Genomic DNA, 20670 nt, shown 5'->3' with positions numbered 1-20670 from the left:
TTTTTATTCAACTCAAGTAAAAGTAAAAGTACCACAATTTAATTATACTCAAGAAAGAATAAAAACAATATTTGAAAGTATTTGTAATTACTTTTCACCTCTGGAACTGGACACACTTTTAATGCCGTAATGCCGTACAAGTGTAGTCATTAGGATGCAGTCTTCCTGATTCTCAGTAACGTGTTTTTGAGTGACTGTCTGAGACTGACATCTAGTGGAGGTTTTATGATCTGCGACTTTACAGCAGGATTCCTCTTTCTATTCCTGGAGAGACACAACCGAGTTTAGTTATGGCTGTTACTGAACAAACCTGAATCAACTAAGAAAGGTTTTTGCATTTAAAATAACATTTAGGTGTGTGGGAGTATGATAGAAACTGAACTCTACAGGAATAAGGCTGTCCAGGAGCAGGAGTGAGGAACCTGCTTTACAGACTTGCAGATGAACCTGTTTTGCACACGTCACTCAAACACAGAACCAGGAAACAGGAATCACATGAGTTCAGGGAAAGAGAAACTAAAGTGCAGTTGAGCTGTTGTGTGTTTGTGTGTCTCATGCAGTAAAATGGCAGAAGCCAGAATTTCAGTGGATCAGAATGAGTTCCTGTGTCCAGTGTGTCTGGATCTCCTGAAGGATCCAGTGGCCATTCCCTGTGGACACAGTTACTGTAAGATCTGTATTACAGGCTGCTGGGATCAGGAGGATGAGAAGAGAGTCTACAGCTGCCCTCAGTGCAGACAGACCTTCAGGCCAAGACCTGCTTTAGCTAAAAACACCATGCTGGCTGAACTGGTGGAGAAACTGAAGAAGACTAAACTTCCTGATGACTGTAATGCTGGAGCTGGAGATGTGCAGTGTGACGTCTGTACTGGAAGAAAACACAAAGCCGTCAAGTCCTGTCTGGTGTGTCTGGAGTCTTACTGTCAGACTCATTTTGACCGTCATGAGGAATATTTCTCCCGTAAACCACATAAAGTGACTGAAGCCACTGGACGACTGCAGGAGATGATCTGCCAAACACATGGTGAACTCCTTAAGGTTTTCTGCCGCACTGACCAGAAGGTTATATGTGTGCTGTGTACGATGGACGATCATAAAAACCACGACACTGTATCAGCAGCAGCGCAGAGGACAGAGAAACAGGTATGAAACTAGACACTGATGAAATAATGTTGACACTGTTTATATTGGCACCATATGATCAGGAGACATCATTCACACTGCAGACGTCACAGAAGTGAAGAGCAGCTGCAAGTGGACTTTCACCGTGAGCGTATTTGTGCTTCACATTTAACTTAACAGAAACTATGATGAAAATAACCGTAAACATTTATCAACACAAACTTTTGTAAAACAGGCTTTAAAGGGGTCATGAATTGAGAAATCAAATTTTCCTTGAGCTTTTGACATATGAGACGTCACTCATCATACAATAAGAATATCCTGTAAGTTTCAGAACTGAAAACGTACTCGGTTACTAACGTAACCTCGGTTCTCTCTAGAGAGGGAACGAGTACTGCGTAATAGCTTTACGCTAGGGGAAAAACTCTTTTCCGCGAGATATTGAAGCCAAAAATTATCCTTTAATTTTTTATTAATGCAAAACGCTTTGCAGCAGCAAGCAAACATAGGCGAAACAGCTCGCGCGCCTATTGGTTGCTCTGCAGCAAATGCAGCAGCCTATCGAGAGAGACTCTGCGTGACGTAATGACCAATGGGGGCAATTCGCGCCCATATCGTCACGTCCCGCCAGAAGGGGCGTGGTCTCGCCCTATAAATATGCTCGTTAGGCTGATACAAGCTGGTTTTTATCGCTGAAGCGAACCAGAGCGTATTCCACGCACGGCAAGATACGCAGTACTCGTTCCCTCTCTAGAGAGAACCGAGGTTACGTTAGTAACCGAGTACGTTCTCTTACGAGAGTATCTCTCGTACTGCGTAATAGCTTTACGCTAGGGGAACACAATGCAACACGCCGTGCGTAAAGGGATCCAACACCAAAGTCCCAGGGGCCGAAGCCCAGGGCTCATGTAGTGCATAATCACCATAAACTCACATAGAGTAAAGGAAGAGAGGCTGGAAGCGTCATTCCCTATACAAAAGCACCCAGCGGGGCTATTATATGACCATCAAACGCGCAGCCAGGGTGAAAGCATTCAGCCTGATCTGGGCGGCCATACGTGAGTCAACACTCATGGGGCTGCAGTAAACTCAGCATCTGGGCCGCAGAGCGGGGCAGATAGCACTGAATTTAGACCGCCAAAAGCTTAGCTTGTAAGGCGGGTACCTCCAGGTTATAGTATTTTATAAATGTAGACGGCGAGGCCCAGCCCGCGGCCGTACAGATATCTTGCAGGGAAACCCCGCTAGACCATGCCCACGAAGAGGCCACGCCTCTCGTGGAATGCGCCCTGACACCCAAGGGGCACTGTAAGCCCTTCGCAGAGTAAGCGAGCGCGATGGCATCCACTATCCATCTGGATAGGCTCTGTTTTGAGGCGGCGAGTCCCTTGGAACGCCCGCCGAACAAAACAAAAAGCTGCTCCGTCTGTCTGAAAACAGACGAGCGTGCCACATAAGCTCTCAATGCCCTGACGGGGCAGAGGAGACTTGCATCCTCCTCCTCACTGAGAACCGGAAGGGCAGACAGGGAAATGACCTGGGCCCTGAACGGCGTGTTGAGGGATTTCGGGACATACCCGTGTTTCGGTTTGAGAATGACCTTTGAGTCATTAGGCCCAAACTCCATACACGACGCGCTTACTGAAAGCGCCTGTAGGTCCCCTATGCGCTTCACTGAAGCGAGAGCCATGAGAAACACTGTCTTGAACGACAGGTGTTTCATGTCCACCAGCTGGATTGGCTCGAACGGGGCGCCTTTCATGGCCTCCAAGACCGTGGAAAGGTCCCACGTCGGGACTGAAGGGGGCCTTGGAGGGTTCAGCCTCCGAGCTCCCCTAAGGAAACGCACGACTAAGTCGTTTTTCCCAAGCGACTGGCCAGACACCGGTTTTGCAAACGTTGCTATGGCCGCCACATATACTTTGAGCGTGGATGGGGTCCTGCCCTTATCCAGTAGCTCTTGAAGGAAGGAAAGCACTTCCGCAACCCCGCACTCCACAGGTGAAAGGCTCTGGGCCTGACACCATGTAGAGAAAACAGACCATTTCGAGGAGTAGAGCCGCCTGGTAGACGGAGCTCTAGCCTGAGCGATCGTGTTTAACACTCCCTCTGGGAGGCTAGCGGGTACCCGTTGATGGCCCATGCGTGCAGGGACCATAACTCCGGGCGAGGGTGCCAGATTGAGCCCTCCGCCTGAGAGAGGAGGTCTCTCCTCAATGGTACAGGCCATGGGGCAGTGCTGGTCAGCTGCATCAGGGCAGGGAACCACGTCTGGTTCGTCCAGAGCGGGGCTACAAGCAGCACTGGGCATCCGTTTTCCCTGATTCGTTCCAACACCTGAGGCAGGAGCGAGACAGTAGGAAAAGCATACAGGGGGCAGCGGGGCCAAACATGAGCCAGCGCGTCCTTGCTTTTCGAGAAAAACTCCGGGCAATGAGCGTTTTCTTGGGACGCGAATAGGTCCACCTGAGCTCTGCCGAACGTTTTCCACAGCAGCTGGACCGTCTGCGGGTGCAGCGACCATTCCCCTGCTGGAACGTTGTTCCTGGACAGTCTGTCTGGTCCCACGTTCAGGTGACCAGGCACGTGCGCCGCTCTCAGTGAGAGCAGGTTGTGCTGAGCCCAAACCAGGAGGCGTTCCGTCAACCTGTGAAGGTTTCGTGACCTGACGCCGCCCTGGCGATTTATGTATGCCACCACCGACATGTTGTCCGACCGGACCAAGACGTGGTGGCCTGTTATCTGGGGACAAAAACGCCGTAGCGCTTTGTCGACTGCTATCATCTCCAAGCAGTTTATGTGAAGGAGCTTTTCCCGTTCTGACCACAGGCCAGCTAGCGGTCTGCCCTCGAGCAGCGCTCCCCACCCCGAGGTGGAGGCGTCCGTAGACACCACCTTCACGCTCGAAGCGGTCCCCAGACTTACACCTGACTGATACCAGTCGGTTTCTCTCCAAGGTTTCAGAGCTGAAACGCACTGAAGGTCGACCCTGAGGCGAAACAGACCCGCTGTCCATGCCCTGGGTGGAACCCGCGTCTTCAGCCACATCTGCAGTGGGCGCATGCGGAGCAGGCCCAACTGGAGTACAGAGGCTGCTGAGGCCATCAGCCCCAGCATTTTCTGAAACCTTTTGAGCGGGACTATCGCGCCGTGGCGGAAGGATTTCACGCCGCGCTGAATATTTAGCACGCGCTCTGGTGACAGGCGTGCTGTCATGGACAGCGAGTCCAACACGGTTCCCAGAAAGGAAATTTTCTGACTGGGAGACAGTGAGCTCTTCGCCCAATTGACTGTGAGGCCCAGCTTCTCGAGGTGCTCGAGCAATGCGGCCCTGTGTTCTATGAGCTCCGATCGTGATCGAGCTAGAATCAGCCAATCGTCCAAGTAGTTCCGAACTCGCATGCCCTGAAGTCTCAGGGGCGCGAGCGCCGCGTCCATGCACTTCGTAAATGTACGAGGCGCTAGGGACAGGCCGAACGGCAGGACTGTGTATTGATATGCCTGGCCCTCGAAGGCGAATCTCAAAAATCGCCTGTGATGGGACGCTATTTGTATTTGGAAATAGGCGTCTTTCAGATCTATCGACATAAACCAGTCCCCGAAGCGCACCTGCGCGAGGATTTTCCTGGTCGTAAGCATTCTGAACTGGCGCTTCACAAGCACTCTGTTCAGCTGCCGCAGATCTAAAATGGGTCTGAGACCCCCATCCTTTTTCGGTACCAGAAAATATCTGCTGTATAGGCCCCCTTCGCTCTGAGCCTGAGATAAAGGTTCTATAGCCCCTTTGCTCAGTAGTTTCGCTATTTCGGCACGAAGTAGATGAGATACTTCGTTTTTCACCGTGGTTTCGACGCGCGCCGTATAACGGCGCGGGCGTTGAGCGAATTGTAGCGAATAGCCTCTCTTTATAGTGTTCAGCACCCATTCTGAAACCCCGGGAAGCTTTGACCACGCATCTGCGTGAATAGCTAGAGGCAGAATGAAATCCGGGCTCTGGCCGCGACAAAACGGCAGCTCGAGAGCCTGGGCATACTGGGAACACAACACCGTGTTTACAGCGTTCGAGGCGGGGGGCGCGCTGATCACAGCGGGCGACCTGGCCGCGCTCAGCTTTTTTATGGCAGATTGTGCAGAAAAAGCGAGCGGGGGAGATCCCGTGGGAATCGGCGTGTCTGTGAGAAAATGTGGGCGCGGGGCTGCGGGCACATTTAATACACTGAAAACACTGTCGTTCATGGCCGACTGAATGTGTGTTGGTTTCGTTTTTACAGAAACCATGGGACACGCAGCATGTAGTGTGAGCGGGCATGATGACATGGGCACTTGCACTACATTGTTTGCACAATCGACCGGAGTCGATTTTATTTGTGCTAGCCCTGCACCGTGGCGGGCTGTGTTTGTGTGTGGGAATGGGCACTGGGTGGGCATTCTTACAACACTCATAACACCTTCGGCCGTGGCCGGAACACCAGAAAATGCACTCTTTATTGGATTTATCTGGGTAGCCGTAAAAACGGCTTTTGTGCGCAGGCAAACGGGCTGTGACACCGGCTGACTCTCTGCGAAATACACTGGGACAGTCGCGATGTTTGGAACTGACCGAGCGAGAAGTTTTGGTGAAAAACCGGCCGCAGCGGGATCTGAACACCGTCGTTTTCCTAGAATGGCTAGGAAGATTTTGAGGCCTCGGGCTTGATCTCAATCCTCGGCCGGGGCCCGCGCTGAGGGGGGCGGCGTCCAGCAGAGCGAGAGCGCGGTCTTTGGTCTCGGGCGTGGCGGCGCTGTGAAGCGGCGGCGGCGGGCGGTGCAGGCTGCGGCTGAGAGCTGCGAGCAGGCGGCGGTTTAGAGCGACCTGCAGCGGAGCTTGAGCGCTTCGGGAGGAAGTGCTTCATGGCCTGCGAAGTCTTTTGCACCTCCATGAATCTATCCGCAAAGTCTGTGACGGCAGATCCGAAAAGGCCCGCTTGAGAAATGGGCGCGTCGAGGAACACAGGCTTCCGTCATCTCGGACAGCGTCAACCACAAATGTCTCTCAGCCACGGTGAGAGAGGCCATGTTTCGTCCTATGGCCTGTGCAGCGGCTTTAGTAGCGCGAAGAGTGAGGTCTGTAGCGCTTCTCAGGTCCGCAACGCAGATCGCTCCGGGTTCTTCCTCGTCCAGTTTAAGGAGAAGGTCGGCCTGGAAAATCTGCAGGATGGCCATAGTGTGCAGCGCTGAAACTGCTTGCCCGGCGGCGGTGTAAGCGCGACCGTGCATGGATGACGTCACCCGGCAGGCTTTAGATGGAAGCGTCGTGTGCGTGCGCCGTCCAGCGGAGGGCGGGCAGAGATGAGACGCTACAGCTGGTTCCACAGGAGGAACAGAAAGGTATCCTCTTTCCTTCGCGCCATCCACAGAGGAGAAAGCAGCAGAAGCAGAGGTACGAAGCCTGGCGGAGAAGGGGGCGTTCCACGATTTCGTAACTTCGTCGTGAAGTTCCGGGAGGAAGGGCGCGGGCCGCGATTTCGACGGAGCCTCGTCACTTCCGAGAAAGCGTCCGTCCATTCTGTTGCGCGGCGGCTGCGCGGGCGCCTCCCAATCGAGGCCGATGCTTTCAACGGCCTGAGAGAGCAGACGCATCAGCTCAGTCTCAATGCCGGCTCTCTTACCAGTGGTCTGGCGGGAAACGCTAGCGGAGGGGAGATCCACGGAGCTCGCCCAATCCTCACTATCGGACGCCAGAAGAGAACACGCCTCGGAGGGTTCGTCAGGCTCGTGGATGGACGCGGCGGCAGGCGGCGGCCGTTGTCCGTCAGTGAGCGACTCGAGCGAAGCCGGCGAAGCAGGCGGGCGAACCGGCGAGCTTTGGCGGGCTGGAGATAGCTCGGGAGCGCGCTGGGCGCGGCGCTTTTTACGGCGCGGCGTCACGGCGGGCTGTGGTGAAGGCTCGGAGAATGATGCCAGGCGCGTCCTCAGAGTCACCATGGGCAAAAGCTCGCAATGAGGGCATCCGCCGTCAGCGAGCGCGAGAGCCGCGTGATCCTCACCCAGACAGGAAACACAGATGACGTGTCGATCTCCATCGCTGAGCGGGGCGCGGCACGAGCCACAGGAAGGCATCTTTAAAAAGACGCTGCTCTTTTTGTGAGAGAAGTGTAAGTCGCGTCAAGTAAGCGAACAAACACTTCTCAACAGAGAAATACACACAGAGTATTGAAAGGATATATAACGCCGGAAAGCGCAGCAGGTACGGCAGATGAAGGCGGCGAGGCCAGCGACTCCAGAGCTCGTCCCGCTGAAAGGCTTGCTTCGACGGCGCGGCTTCTCACTCCGGATCCAGCGATGCGTGTGCTTCGCTGAAGAGGTAAAAATCAGCTTGTATCAGCCTAACGAGCATATTTATAGGGCGAGACCACGCCCCTTCTGGCGGGACGTGACGATATGGGCGCGAATTGCCCCCATTGGTCATTACGTCACGCAGAGTCTCTCTCGATAGGCTGCTGCATTTGCTGCAGAGCAACCAATAGGCGCGCGAGCTGTTTCGCCTATGTTTGCTTGCTGCTGCAAAGCGTTTTGCATTAATAAAAAATTAAAGGATAATTTTTGGCTTCAATATCTCGCGGAAAAGAGTTTTTCCCCTAGCGTAAAGCTATTACGCAGTACGAGAGATACTCTCGTAAGAGAACTTCCTTGTTAGTCTAAAAACAGGTTTTACTGTAACCAAGCCAAACGAACAACTGGTTGTGGAATGTGCCTCTTTATGACGTAATAGTGCAACTAAAGACCGCCTCTACAGAAGTAAATCAACGCCTACTTCATCATCGTAACGTTGGCCCCGCCCACTGGCCTGTTAGTGAGATCAGGTCACGAGGAGAGAAGATGCAGGATCACTCGACTAAAAACAACATTACCTTCTAAAGGATCCTAATGCTAGGAATGTGGTTATTTATGTGAATGTCTCAGTTGAGCATTATTTATTTGTATTTGCTACATTTCACTGTGGATTCTTTAGTAAATTATTTGCAATTTATTTAAACTGTGAATAAATTATAAATAGGAAACGATCAAAGGATCCCTTCAATCGCTGGAACTGTCAATCAAACAGTGTGAGTTTATCAGTGACTTACTCTGAGGCTAAAATCAGGGTAGCAAATGCCTTTTATTTATAAATTATGAAAAAAAAAATGTATGTCAAAATCATTCTAACATTATAAGTGCACACCCCAGGAAACATTATAAAATTATAAAACAACGCAGTTCATGACCGCTTTAATAAATCAACATAAAATAAAGGAAAATATTCACCCATTGTTTTTACCAAATATATCTCTGTCAAGAATAACGCAAGTCAAATGCAGCGACAGACGAAGAGTTTCTGTTCAGTAAATCTGACTCAGTCCATTTGAACTATATAGATCCGCAGGTCTGTTATTCAGCAGAAACTCTGTCATTGTGAAGCTTTACATCTGTGTGTCAGTTTCACTTTTATGATGCTTATGCTTGTGTGAGCGGAGGCCAATGCCACCTAAGATGTAAAGTGTATTTTGTAAATACTCTTAATTACAGGGTTTCCAAACAAATGGAGAGAACAAGCAGAGATGTGTACAATCTTTATTTGACACTCAAAGAAATATAAAAGTATGTTTATACAAAAAAGTCAAGGAAAAAAATACACAATTCACAAATACAATAACATTCACAATAAAGAAAATGAATCCTGATGTCATACAGTGGTCACCTGTAAAGTCAGATCTTAAACCGTTAATATCAATATCCCATGGGATAAATCAGCCTTTGGGGAAGGGCGAAAAGAAAAAAAAGAAAATCCAAAACCAATTAAATTCAAACAACCTCAGTTCACACCCTCATACAATTTTATAACCACATCCACCATCCACACAATAAACCAATCAAATGTATAAATAAAGTAAATCCTCCCAAACCCAGCAGCTAATGGTCAAGTCAAGTCAAGTCATCTTCATTTATATAGCGTTATTTAACAATGTAGATTGTTTCAAAGCAGCTTTACAGAGATAAACATACAATTTACGGTAACTGAGATTGTTTTGGCTTTATAGCGATTTTTGAATAATGTTATTTCCAGCTAAAGTTAGTTTTGATTGATTCACTTCCAGCAAAATTCTAGTCAAGTCAAGTCAAATATATTTATATAGCGCTTTTCACAATACAGATTGTATCAAAGCTGCTTCACAGTATCAATCAAAACAACTTAACAGTGTTTGTTTATTACTGGAAAAAAAAGACATCCAAGTTTGGTAGAGCTGATCAAATTCTACTGTCACTGGATTCAACTCTTCACATGATGATATAGTGAGAGTATAAAGTGCATCTCTGTTATTGGCCTGTGCTGCAGAAGCAGCTGAAGGAGACGCAGAGGTCGTTCCAGCAGAGGATCCAGCAGAGAGAGAAAGATCTTCAGCAGCTGAGAGAGGCTGTAGAGTCTCATAAGGTGAGTCTGGAGAAGAAGAGAAGTTTGAGAAGTCTCAGTCAGGACTCACTGAAGCTCACTGTGTGATTGTGATGTGTGTCCTAACAGCGCTCTGCACACACAGCAGTGGAGGACAGCGAGAGGATCTTCACTGAGCTCATCCGCTCCATTGAGAGAAGCCGCTCTGAGGCGACACAGCGGATCAGAGATCAGGAAAAGACTGCAGTGAGTCGAGCTGAAGAACGACTGGAGCGACTGGAGCAGGAGATCAATGATCTGAGGAGGAGAGACGCTGAGCTGGAGCAGCTTTCACACACACAGGATCACATACGTTTCCTGCAGGTAACAGAGCTCTAGAAGAACAGGATCATAGTGGACAAGAGCAAGAGACTCTCAGAGAAACATTTGATGAGAGCAGAATGAGCCGCTGACTGAAGTGTTGATCTGTGTGTTCAGTTATTATATAATCATCAGTCAGACTCTCAGCTGATCATCTTTTCAAAGTGGCACTTGCAAAATCAGTTCAGCTCTGGAAATCTCTTAGAAAACAATTTTTTGAGCTCACTCTTCTGGAAGATATATTCAGCTGCTAAACTCCAGTAGTGCCACCAACAGTTCAAAACTTCCATAACATTTCAACTTTTTTTAATCTTAATTTTCATTCTTGATTTCTTATATCATGGTGAAACTGATGGGACCAATATTAAGTAATTTTCACCAAAAATGCTTCAGATGATCTTCAAACCTGATGAAATAAATATGCATTTTCATAATTGTTTGAGTGTTCCCTTGAGGATCACACCCATCAGTATCTCCATCTAGATCGTATGGTGCTCTACCCAGATGACTCCCTGTGCGCCTTATATCACCTACTTTATATGGATGGCCCTCAAGGGTTATTCTGTGAGTAGGTGGAGTCTGTACTCTCCAGCTGTGGTTCCCCCTTCACAGTGGGTGAAGAGGAGGAGGATCCCTAATACTCTGGTCCTGGAGTTAGCACTCGTTCACCTACATATTCTGTCATGGACTCCTACACATGTTTCCACCCTTGAGGTCCCTCCTTCTCCACCAGTCCCACTAGCTCTAATGGACTCTCTGGTTCTGAATAGTTCCCTGGGCCTCCATCCCTGCTGGTTCCGCCCAGCCTCCTGGCTCCTTCCTCTGCTGGTTACGCCTAGCCTCCTGGCTCCCTCCTCTGCTGGTTACGCCTAGCCTCCTGGCTCCCTCCTCTGCTGGTTACGCCTAGCCTCCTGGCTCCCTCCTCTGCTGGTTACGCCTAGCCTCCTGGCTCCTTCCTCTGCTGGTTACGCCTAGCCTCCTGGCTCCCTCCTCTGCTGGTTACGCCCAGCCTCCTGGCTCCCTCCTCTGCTTACGCCTAGCCTCCTGGCTCCTTCCTCTGCTGGTTACGCCTAGCCTCCTGGCTCCTTCCTCTGCTGCTTACGCCTAGCCTCCTGGCTCCTTCCTCTGCTGGTTACGCCTAGCCTCCTGGCTCCTTCCTCTGCTGGTTACGCCTAGCCTCCTGGCTCCCTCCTCTGCTGGTTACGCCTAGCCTCCTGGCTCCTTCCTCTGCTGGTTACGCCTAGCCTCCTGGCTCCCTCCTCTGCTTACGCCTAGCCTCCTGGCTCCTTCCTCTGCTGGTTACGCCTAGCCTCCTGGCTCCTTCCTCTGCTGGTTACGCCTAGCCTCCTGGCTCCTTCCTCTGCTGGTTACGCCTAGCCTCCTGGCTCCTTCCTCTGCTGGTTACGCCTAGCCTCCTGGCTCCCTCCTCTGCTGGTTACGCCTAGCCTCCTGGCTCCTTCCTCTGCTGGTTACGCCTAGCCTCCTGGCTCCTTCCTCTGCTGGTTCCGCCCAGCCTCCTGGCTCCTTCCTCTGCTGGTTACGCCTAGCCTCCTGGCTCCTTCCTCTGCTGGTTACGCCTAGCCTCCTGGCTCCTTCCTCTGCTGGTTACGCCTAGCCTCCTGGCTCCTTCCTCTGCTGGTTATGCCTAGCCTCCTGGCTCCTTCCTCTGCTGGTTACGCCTAGCCTCCTGGCTCCTTCCTCTGCTGGTTCCGCCCAGCCTCCTGGCTCCTTCCTCTGCTGGTTCCGCCCAGCCTCCTGGCTCCTTCCTCTGCTAGTTACGCCTAGCCTCCTGGCTCCTTCCTCTGCTGGTTCCGCCTAGCCTCCTGGCTCCCTCCTCTGCTGGTTACGCCTAGCCTCCTGGCTCCTTCCTCTGCTGGTTACGCCCAGCCTCCTGGCTCCTTCCTCTGCTGGTTACGCCCAGCCTCGTGGCTCCTTCCTCTGCTGGTTACGCCTAGCCTCCTGGCTCCTTCCTCTGCTGGTTCCGCCCAGCCTCCTGGCTCCTTCCTCTGCTGGTTCCGCCCAGCCTCCTGGCTCCTTCCTCTGCTGGTTACGCCTAGCCTCCTGGCTCCTTCACTACAGACTTCTGGACCACCACCCCTTTGACTCCACCGGGCTCCTGCTCCCCCCCCCCCCCCCCCCCCCCCGGTGTTACTCCTTCATCCTGGCTCCCACCGGATCTGCCTTGCTCTTTCAAGCCCCCAGTTTCACCTCAGTCACAGGAGCCTGTGGCTCCGCCTTGAACTTCCAGATCAGTGGTGTTGCCCTGGGTCTTTGCACTTCAGCACCATCTGGGTCTGCACCTTTCCCAGCTCCGCCTCGGTCGGTTCCTGGTTTCACCCCGGCACCTCCCTCTGTCAACTCCAATGCAGGCTCTTCCTCCAATGGCTCCTCCATGGTCAGCTCCTCCAACGCTGGTGACACTGTGGACTCTTCCTCCACCAGTCTCTCCATGGACTTTTCCCCCCTAAGGTTTTGGCCCCTGTCCCACTACTAACCGAAGGAGCATGGAGCTAAGATGGAGCCGATGGGTCAACAGGCGTGGGCTTGGAGGTCTGAGGTGGAGCCAGATAATCCGTAAAAACAAATACTAGTTTGATTTCTGTCCCTGTGTTTAGTACCTGTCTCATATGCTGCAATTAGATCATCACCTCATACCTTACCTTTAAATGTTCTTTGCATTTTTGCTAAAATTTACCATGTGATGTTTTGGTAAAAATGCAGTGTCATTATGTTACCATGTCAACAACTCATTGCCACCCCCTCCAGTTAGAAACGGCCCTGAATGTCAACACCATTGATGTGCTTGATCTGTTACATTTATGTTATTGGCAGATGCTTTATCATCCAAATGATTTCATAAAAAGTACACATATAGTGTAAATGGCAAATGCTAGAATTTGTAGCTCTAATGACATAATGAATATGAGATATGCTGGATTGAGGAGAGTTACTAAAGATTATCAAGAGCCGCACACATCTGACAGTAGAGCCGGTTATTGATGAAGTGTGGAGGTGATGAGCTTTGATTTGTGTTTTCTGTAGAGTTTCCAGTCTCTCTCAGCTCCTCCTGAATCTACAGACGTCAATGACAATCCCTTCAGTTCTCTCTCCTCTTTTGATGGCGTGAGAGAATCTGTCCGTCAGCTGAGAGACAGACTGGAGGATTTCTGCAAAGAGGAGCTGAAGAAGTTCTCTGACAGAGGTAAAGTCCTGGAGATTCTGCTCTCAGAAATGATCCTCCATCATCTCAGATCATGTAGAAGATCATATTAGAAATGTCTTAGGAACGGATGCAGGATCATTTTCTCTAGACATGATAATCACACTCTTCATGTCTGTTGATTTCCACAGTCACTCTCTCCAACATTGTTCCCACGACCAGGAACGACTTCCTACAATGTAAGTCACTAAGAAAACCAGCAGAAACTCTCTGAGTGTGTTCATGTTCTTCCTGGAGAAGTGGAAGAAAACTTGACAGAAGAGGTTTATAGTTGATCATGTAAATGATGATTTGCACAGGATATCTGGTAAACTGAGACACTGATGATATATTGAACATAAAGAGTTCAGCTACACTGAAAGAAATTATAACATTGATTCACCTGAAAAATTTGGAGGTAATAATTCACACAAAGTAATTTTTAACTTGATTCACTATAAATCAGTAATTTGAACTTGCAATTTCCCTGGCCAAGGAATATACCGTATATATATATATATATATATTAGGGGTGTAACGCTTCACAAAATTCACGGTTCGCTTCGATACGATACACTTGTGTCACGGTTCGGTACGTTTTCGATACAGCAAAAAGAAAGAAATGCCAGAGAAATTTCCTCGATTCAATTTTTTTTATTATATTTTTATTAAAAATAACATCATAAAGTATGATATTTTTTTTTACTTTGAGCAATGATGGAGCTATACTTGACTTTTCTTAGGAGCATCTAAAACAAAACAGCTCCTTGGACAAAATGAAATGTTATATTATAGTAGTTATAAACAAATGTTTATTTTAGTTCAGATTAACATTTGAGGGCAGCAATTGTATTCATAATGTCAAAATAAAACCGACGTAATGTTACTTGCAAGCATTATAGCCTACTATTCCTGCCATGGTTACAGTTAGTGTTACTACAGTAAACCCATGGTGAATGTTGCTGATCTGTGGACACTGGATAGTTCATTCATGGCACAATGTTTCTTCCTGGTTTCCACGTCAGCGCTGTTTGATCCGTTAATAACGGAGAAATGTGAATGTTTCTCACTAGATCTCACAGTGATGTTATTACTTCAGTGGTGAACTCAAATGCTTTTTTTACTGGATGTCTCAGCGCTGTGTAGTAACAGTGCTTTTTAATCAAGTCGGTCCGCGCTGCATTGGTCCAAACTGATAAACGGTCCGTCAACCACACAATAACGAGTAGCTCAGTTTCGTTCCGCTTACATTACATTTGCCATTTGATGTTGGGCAATGTTGTGGTCGCGCCAGCGTCTCGAGTGCACTTGCAACGCGCCTACATTTGAAATAACAACATTTTGGTCGGCAGGAAAAATGGTCCAACGAACCGTTCGGTTTGAAAATGCGTACCGAAAACCGAACCGAAAGCCTCGTACCGAACAGTTCAATACGAATATGTGTATCGTTACACCCCTAATATATATATATATATATATATATATATATATATATGAATGAATGAATGAATGAGGCATTTATATAGCGCTTTCATATGTACTACTGTACACCCAAAGCGCTTTACAATCATATCAGGGGTTCTCTCCTCAACCACCACCAGTGGGCAGCATCCACTTGATATATGATAATCAAGGCTTGATGATATATATATATATATTTAACAGTTGGAGCCAGCTATTCAAAGTATTTTTGGGATGTCTTGATGATTTTTGGGAGTTGGATGAACTTACTCCCGGAAGCGTTTTTGGAACCAGCATATACCTTGAGTTAGCAAGCTTTGGTATAATCAACCGAGAGTTCAGGGTATGTTTGACGGTAATATAACCTTGTTTTCTGGAATACACCCATGTACAACAAGACTAAAACAAGTTATTTTAAACAAATACTGTTTTTTAAACCAAATAAATAGATTTAAATAATTTTCTGTGTTAAATAATAACTAGCAATTATGTTCATTATTATTGTATGTCACATAGAGGATGAGCTTGTGAAAAGAGACTAGTCTCAGTTCTGGCATGAGCGCAGTTGTTCCTCATCAACTGAAGCAACACACATGATGTTCGTCATGAAGCCTGTCAGGGTTGAGGTAAGGGATGAGGCGAGGACTCAAGGATGCAGAGTTTGGGCTTTTTATTGATAAAAAAACTGGAGGAAAACATGACTGGAAACAGGATCAGGCAGGTAAATTCATGACATGAGATGTACATTCAATGACGATCTGACACTGGACTGCAAACACAGAGACAATAAGTATGGAGTAAACAAGGCAGGTACCGAGGGAGGACAGGTGGGGCAAATGAACCAATAATCAGATAACAAGATGGCCGATAAAATTTAGACAACAGACATGCGAGCACATGGCACAAAGCCATGTGCTCAGACTATCAAAACAGAAACAAAAGTACATGACCAGCGAACACTATCACAAGCCATGTGCTCACACTAAACAAAACACAAACTGCAGCTAATGAGAACACGTATAAGCCGCGTGTTCACACAAAATATGACAACATTAAAATGTGTGGCCGCTGAAAACATGAGCCGGTGCTACACAGAGCACAACACATGCGGACAGAAGGGCACACGGCCGGAGCGAACTTAAAACCGCACACTCACACAAGTTAAGGTGAAAGTGACGTGTGAAGGCCAAGTATGCTAACCCAGAATTTGCCCTCTGCATTTAACACATCTAAGTTAGTGCACACACATTAGGAGCAGTGAGTTGTGAACACAGACACACACACACACAGCCATTTGCTGTGGCGCCGGGGAGTGATTGGGGGTCGGTGTCTTGCTCAAGAACACCTCAGTTTTGAGTAATGAGAGTGGAAGAGAGCGCTGATCATTCACTCCCCGCATCTACATCTCCTGCCGGTACTGAGACTCGAACCCAAGTCTAACCATTAGGCCACATCTCCCCCCAAACACAGCAGGAGCGTCAGAGCTCTGTCACCAAACCAAGAATACACCGACTGAAGTGACCGAACCCTGACAGTCTCTCACAGCCTGAACACAAGCACCTCTTCTGCTCAAACACTAACAGGCCTTTTCCTTTATTCAAAAAGAGCAAATCCTTTTTTTGAAAAAGCTTTACGAGGCATAAATAGTCCTCGCTTTAGATGAGCTCACAAAAATAGTTAACTGACAACTCCTAAATGTTTTGTAACTACTTGAATTAATCATGAATTACAGTAGGAATTAGGGGTGTAATGATACCCTCATGTCATGATGCGATACATATCACGATACTGAACTCCCGATATTATTGCGATACTCCAAGATATACGGTAAAAGGTTAACAAAAAATGTACTGTTGATTAAAATGCTAAATTTGAGATTACATTGTGGATGTAAATGAATAGTCTTGGCCTTGGTGTTGATAACCCAAAGCACAGGACAATAGAGACACCAGAATAAAAATATTCATGATTCTGAAGCTGTATTTATAAACTCCTTATTAAAGGTGGGGTAAGCGAAAAATGCTGTTTGGAAGTTAGTCGGACCGACACAACAACAAACGTGTAGCCAATCAGCATTAGGGCGCGTATGAACGAGCAAGAGGGAGATCTGAAGAAAGACTGCAGAAATAGAGATGAGACACAATACAAAAGAGAAAAGCTCAGAAGAAATCACTGGAAAATGAAGGGTTATGACTGGGCAAGAGCTTTAGGGCCCGTGTTAATATTAGAAACAATGTCCAGCGCTGGAGAGAGAAGCGGGAAGGCCTGAAAACAGACGCGGATGTTGCTTTGATTCGCTCCTCACGGTAACACTGAGTAACACTGAGTAACATGTTTGTAATTACTATTGTGTACTGTACGGTCATTTTTTGTGCTTCCTTGTCATTCGTTCATCATCTGTGCTTTATTTTTCATGACTCATCATTCTGTTGCGCTTCTGCTGTGATAAACAGAGATCCACTCTTGGATTGCGTGTGTAACGGAGGACAGTCAGTGAGAGTCGCGCTGACGTCTGCTAGTGAATGCGGTGTTTAGCGCTATTGTTAGTGCACTCGACTCGCTTGCAGGGGATCGGGGTTCGAGACCGACTCGGAGCAATGAAGAGAGGGGTGTGTTTGTTTGGGTTGATTATCAACTAGCAAAAAGAGAGTCTGAAGAAGTTTACAGTAGTTTAAAGTTTGATAGATTAGTTAGAAACAAAGAAAGAAATATTAATTAGAAAGAAAGAAAGAAAGAAAGAAAGAAAGAAAGAAAGAAAGAAAGAAAGAAAGAAAGATTAATTAAAAAGAAAGAAAGATTACTAAGAAAGAAAGGAAGATTATTTAGAAAGGAAGATTAGTTAGAAAGAAAGAAAAAGGTAAGTTAGAAAGATGGAAAGATAAATGATAGATAGATAGATACTATAGATAGATAGATGATAGATAGATAGATATATAGATACTGTAGATAGATAGATAGATAGATAGATAGATAGATAGATAGATAGATAGATAGATAGATAGATAGATAGATAGATAGATAGATAGAAAGATACTGTAGATAGATAGATAGATAGATAGATAGATAGATAGATAGATAGATAGATAATTAGGGAGATAGATAGATAGATAGATAGATAGATAGATAGATAGATAGATAGATAGATAGATAGATAGATAGATAGATAGATAGATAGATAGATAGATAGATAGATAGATAGATAGATAGATACTGTAGATAGATAGATAGAAAGATACTGTAGATAGATAGATAGATAGATAGATAGATAGATAGATAGATAGATAGATAGATAGATAGTTAGAAAGAGATAGATAGATAGATAGATAGATAGATAGATAGATAGATAGATAGATAGATAGATAGATAGAAAGATACTGTAGATAGATAGATAGATAGATAGATAGATAGATAGATAGATAGATAGATAGATAGATAGATAGATAGATAGATAGATAGATAGATAGATAGATAGATAGATAGATAATTAGGGAGATAGATAGATAGATAGATAGATAGATAGATAGATAGATAGATAGATAGATAGATAGATAGATAGATAGATAGTTAGAAAGAGATAGATAGATAGATAGATAGATAGATAGATAGATAGATAGATAGATAGATAGATAGATAGATAGATAGATACTGTATTGATAGGATTTCAGTAACAACGGCCAACAGTGTTTTAGAAATACCGCTTACCCATTTAATGTCTATTAATGCTTTTTAATTGATGAATAAACTATTTACTAATGCTTAACTAATGATTCATAACATGCCGTTGTTATAAAGTGTTACCAGTTCATTTAACAAGCAGCAAAAGTCATTTTTACAGTGTACATTAAAAGATCAGACAGATTCATAATTCCTGATTCTGATGTGTTTTATCTCCATCAGATTCCCATCAGCTCAATCTGGATCTGAACACAGTGAATGAACACCTCCATCTATCTGAGAGCAACAGAGTGATTTCTGGCACTTACTCAGAGCAGCCGTATCCTGATCATCCAGACAGATTTAATGTGTGTCAGCAGGTGTTGTGTAGAGAGAGTGTGTGTGGACGCTGTTACTGGGAGATTGAGTGGAGTGGGAGGTGTGTGTTTATATCAGTGTCATATAAGAGCATCAGCAGGAAGGGATTGGGTAATGAGTGTGTGTTTGGATCTAATGATCAGTCCTGGAGTTTGCTCTGCTCTCTCTCCAGTTACTCATTCAAACACAATAACATAAAGACTGAACTCCCTGTAAAGCCCATCAGCAGTAGAACAGGAGTGTGTGTGTGTTACAGAAGAACAGGAGTGTGTGTGTGTTACAGGAGAGTAGGAGTGTATGTGGATCCCAGTGCAGGAACTCTGTCCTTCTACAGCGTCTCTGACACAATGAGCCTCATCCACACAGTCCAGACCACATTCACTCAGCCGCTCTATCCTGGGTTTGGGGTTTATAGTGTTGGTCTATTTGATGTCGGATCATCAGTGAAACTGTGTTGATGAATCAGAATACACTGTAGAGAGATTCTACCCATAATGCTTTGAGCTGCATGATAAATCAGTTATCGCGTTTCCATTACCCTTCAAATTGCACAAATTGAAATTGCGAATTGAAAATACGCACAATGGAAACACGTCCATTTCGCAAAAACTCTCGTTTATCGCAAAACAGTTACGTTTTTATGAGGAGGTTTTTCAGGCAATTCGAAAAAGGAATATTTCGCAAAACTGCAATGGAAACATGTTTTGCGCATTTACAGTCGCCTGACTTAGAAGACACGGTGTGTTTTGGGGTCCGTGTTCGCAAATAATAATTATCATCATTATTATAATATTTATTAGGCTATTTAGAAGACGTTTTTATCCAAAAAAGGAACAAAGCAATTCATCAAATGTCATTCATAATACAGGTTAGACAATAATAATACAGGATTGAGATTATCACAAATAAACACACGATTGTGACGCATATCCAAGTGTGTGTGCGGAGTGTGGAGCGCACTGCATAGCGGAGGCGCGGGCGCGAACACTTGCATTTCCTATCAACAGTGAAAACAACTTAAAACAATCATTTCTGGTCATACTGAAAATAATAATGCATCATGCGCAACTACTTTTATTTGTGTAAATTCACAATAACAAGAAAACGTTGTGCTTTTGTAAAACAATGAAACAATCAGGCGTGCTTTCATGATCTCCGTGAACTGGAGCGCGAGAACTGAAACAAAATATAATAATAATAATAATCAACTTTATTTTATATAGCGCCTTTAAAAAGTATCTCAAAGCGCTTCACAAGAATAAAAACATAAAACATACAATTAAACAAACAATGCATTACTGACAGAAAAACGTAATAAAATACAAAAAATAAAAACATTATGTAAATTATTATGTATAATTATGTAAAAGCTGCCCTAAACAAATAAGATTTAAGTGATGTTTTAAAAACACACATATAGCCTAAGCTAAAGCTTGAAATGTCCACTTTAAAATGAACAAATCCGTATGAAAGGTGCATTTCTCTCTAAAGCTGCATCCGGAGATGGAGATATGTTTTTAGATTTAGAAAACAATAGTTTATTAATAAACAATTAAAATGCCTCGTTATTTTTTCAGACACATTTATTATAGCTTATCACCTATAAATCACCTTTCTGTGGGCTGTGGTTATGGCTCTTTTCATTCAGCACTGCGGGAAAAATATCATTTCCAGGTTCTAATTTGGCCTTAGAAAACCAGTAAAATCAAAAAAAAAATATCATATTAATATGCAAATATTTTAAATGTCTAATAAAAGGGCAAAAAGTCATACACAAAAATCTGAAAATTTGTCGATATTTTTTTTTTTCTCGCGGCATTTGGTGTACACTTAAAATTAAAATTTTGTTGTTCAACTTTGCGTTTTAAAAATACAACAACCGTTAATTTTTCGTTTGCAATTACGGGTTAAATAGCCTAAGGAAAAACGAATGGACACAAAAATACACTGACCTTTTAGACATAATACGAGACAGAGTTCTTTATTAAATTCATAAAAGAAACAATAATTACAGGAATACTGGATTCTAAACCTCAAAGAAATGCCACAATCAAGACCTCGGAGCAGAAATGAGGGAGAAACACCCAGA

The 20670-nt window shown here is 45.7% G+C and overlaps 2 protein-coding genes across 2 annotated transcripts in view; both read left to right on the top strand.

Moving 5' to 3' along the window:
- The window catches only part of LOC130102433 (gastrula zinc finger protein XlCGF8.2DB-like), a 250377-nt gene that overhangs the window by 50065 nt on the left and 179642 nt on the right, over positions 1-20670 (top strand). The window lies entirely within an intron of this gene.
- Positions 454-19211, top strand: LOC130102431 (tripartite motif-containing protein 16-like). Its single transcript, XM_056268456.1, has 6 exons — positions 454-1143; positions 9476-9571; positions 9659-9892; positions 12932-13091; positions 13241-13288; positions 18447-19211. The coding sequence occupies exons 1-6, from the start codon at positions 565-567 to the stop codon at positions 19037-19039; spliced, it is 1710 nt and encodes a 569-aa protein (XP_056124431.1). The 5' UTR covers positions 454-564; the 3' UTR covers positions 19040-19211.

This window comes from Rhinichthys klamathensis, unplaced genomic scaffold (genome assembly GCF_029890125.1).
Source record: "Rhinichthys klamathensis goyatoka isolate OS25496 unplaced genomic scaffold, OSU_Roscu_1.1 h1tg000272l_1, whole genome shotgun sequence".
NCBI lineage: Eukaryota > Metazoa > Chordata > Actinopteri > Cypriniformes > Leuciscidae > Rhinichthys > Rhinichthys klamathensis.
Note: the sequence above shows the minus strand (reverse complement) of the source record. Positions and strands in the feature narration are given on the sequence as shown.

Excerpts from the sequence above, each read along its gene's own strand:
- LOC130102431 (XM_056268456.1), top strand. The coding sequence starts at position 565 with ATGGCAGAAGCCAGAATTTCAGTGGATCAGAATGAGTTCCTGTGTCCA. Across the intron at positions 1,144-9,475 it reads CGCAGAGGACAGAGAAACAG|AAGCAGCTGAAGGAGACGCA; the intron begins GTATGAAACTAG and ends CCTGTGCTGCAG. Across the intron at positions 9,893-12,931 it reads ATCACATACGTTTCCTGCAG|AGTTTCCAGTCTCTCTCAGC; the intron begins GTAACAGAGCTC and ends TGTTTTCTGTAG.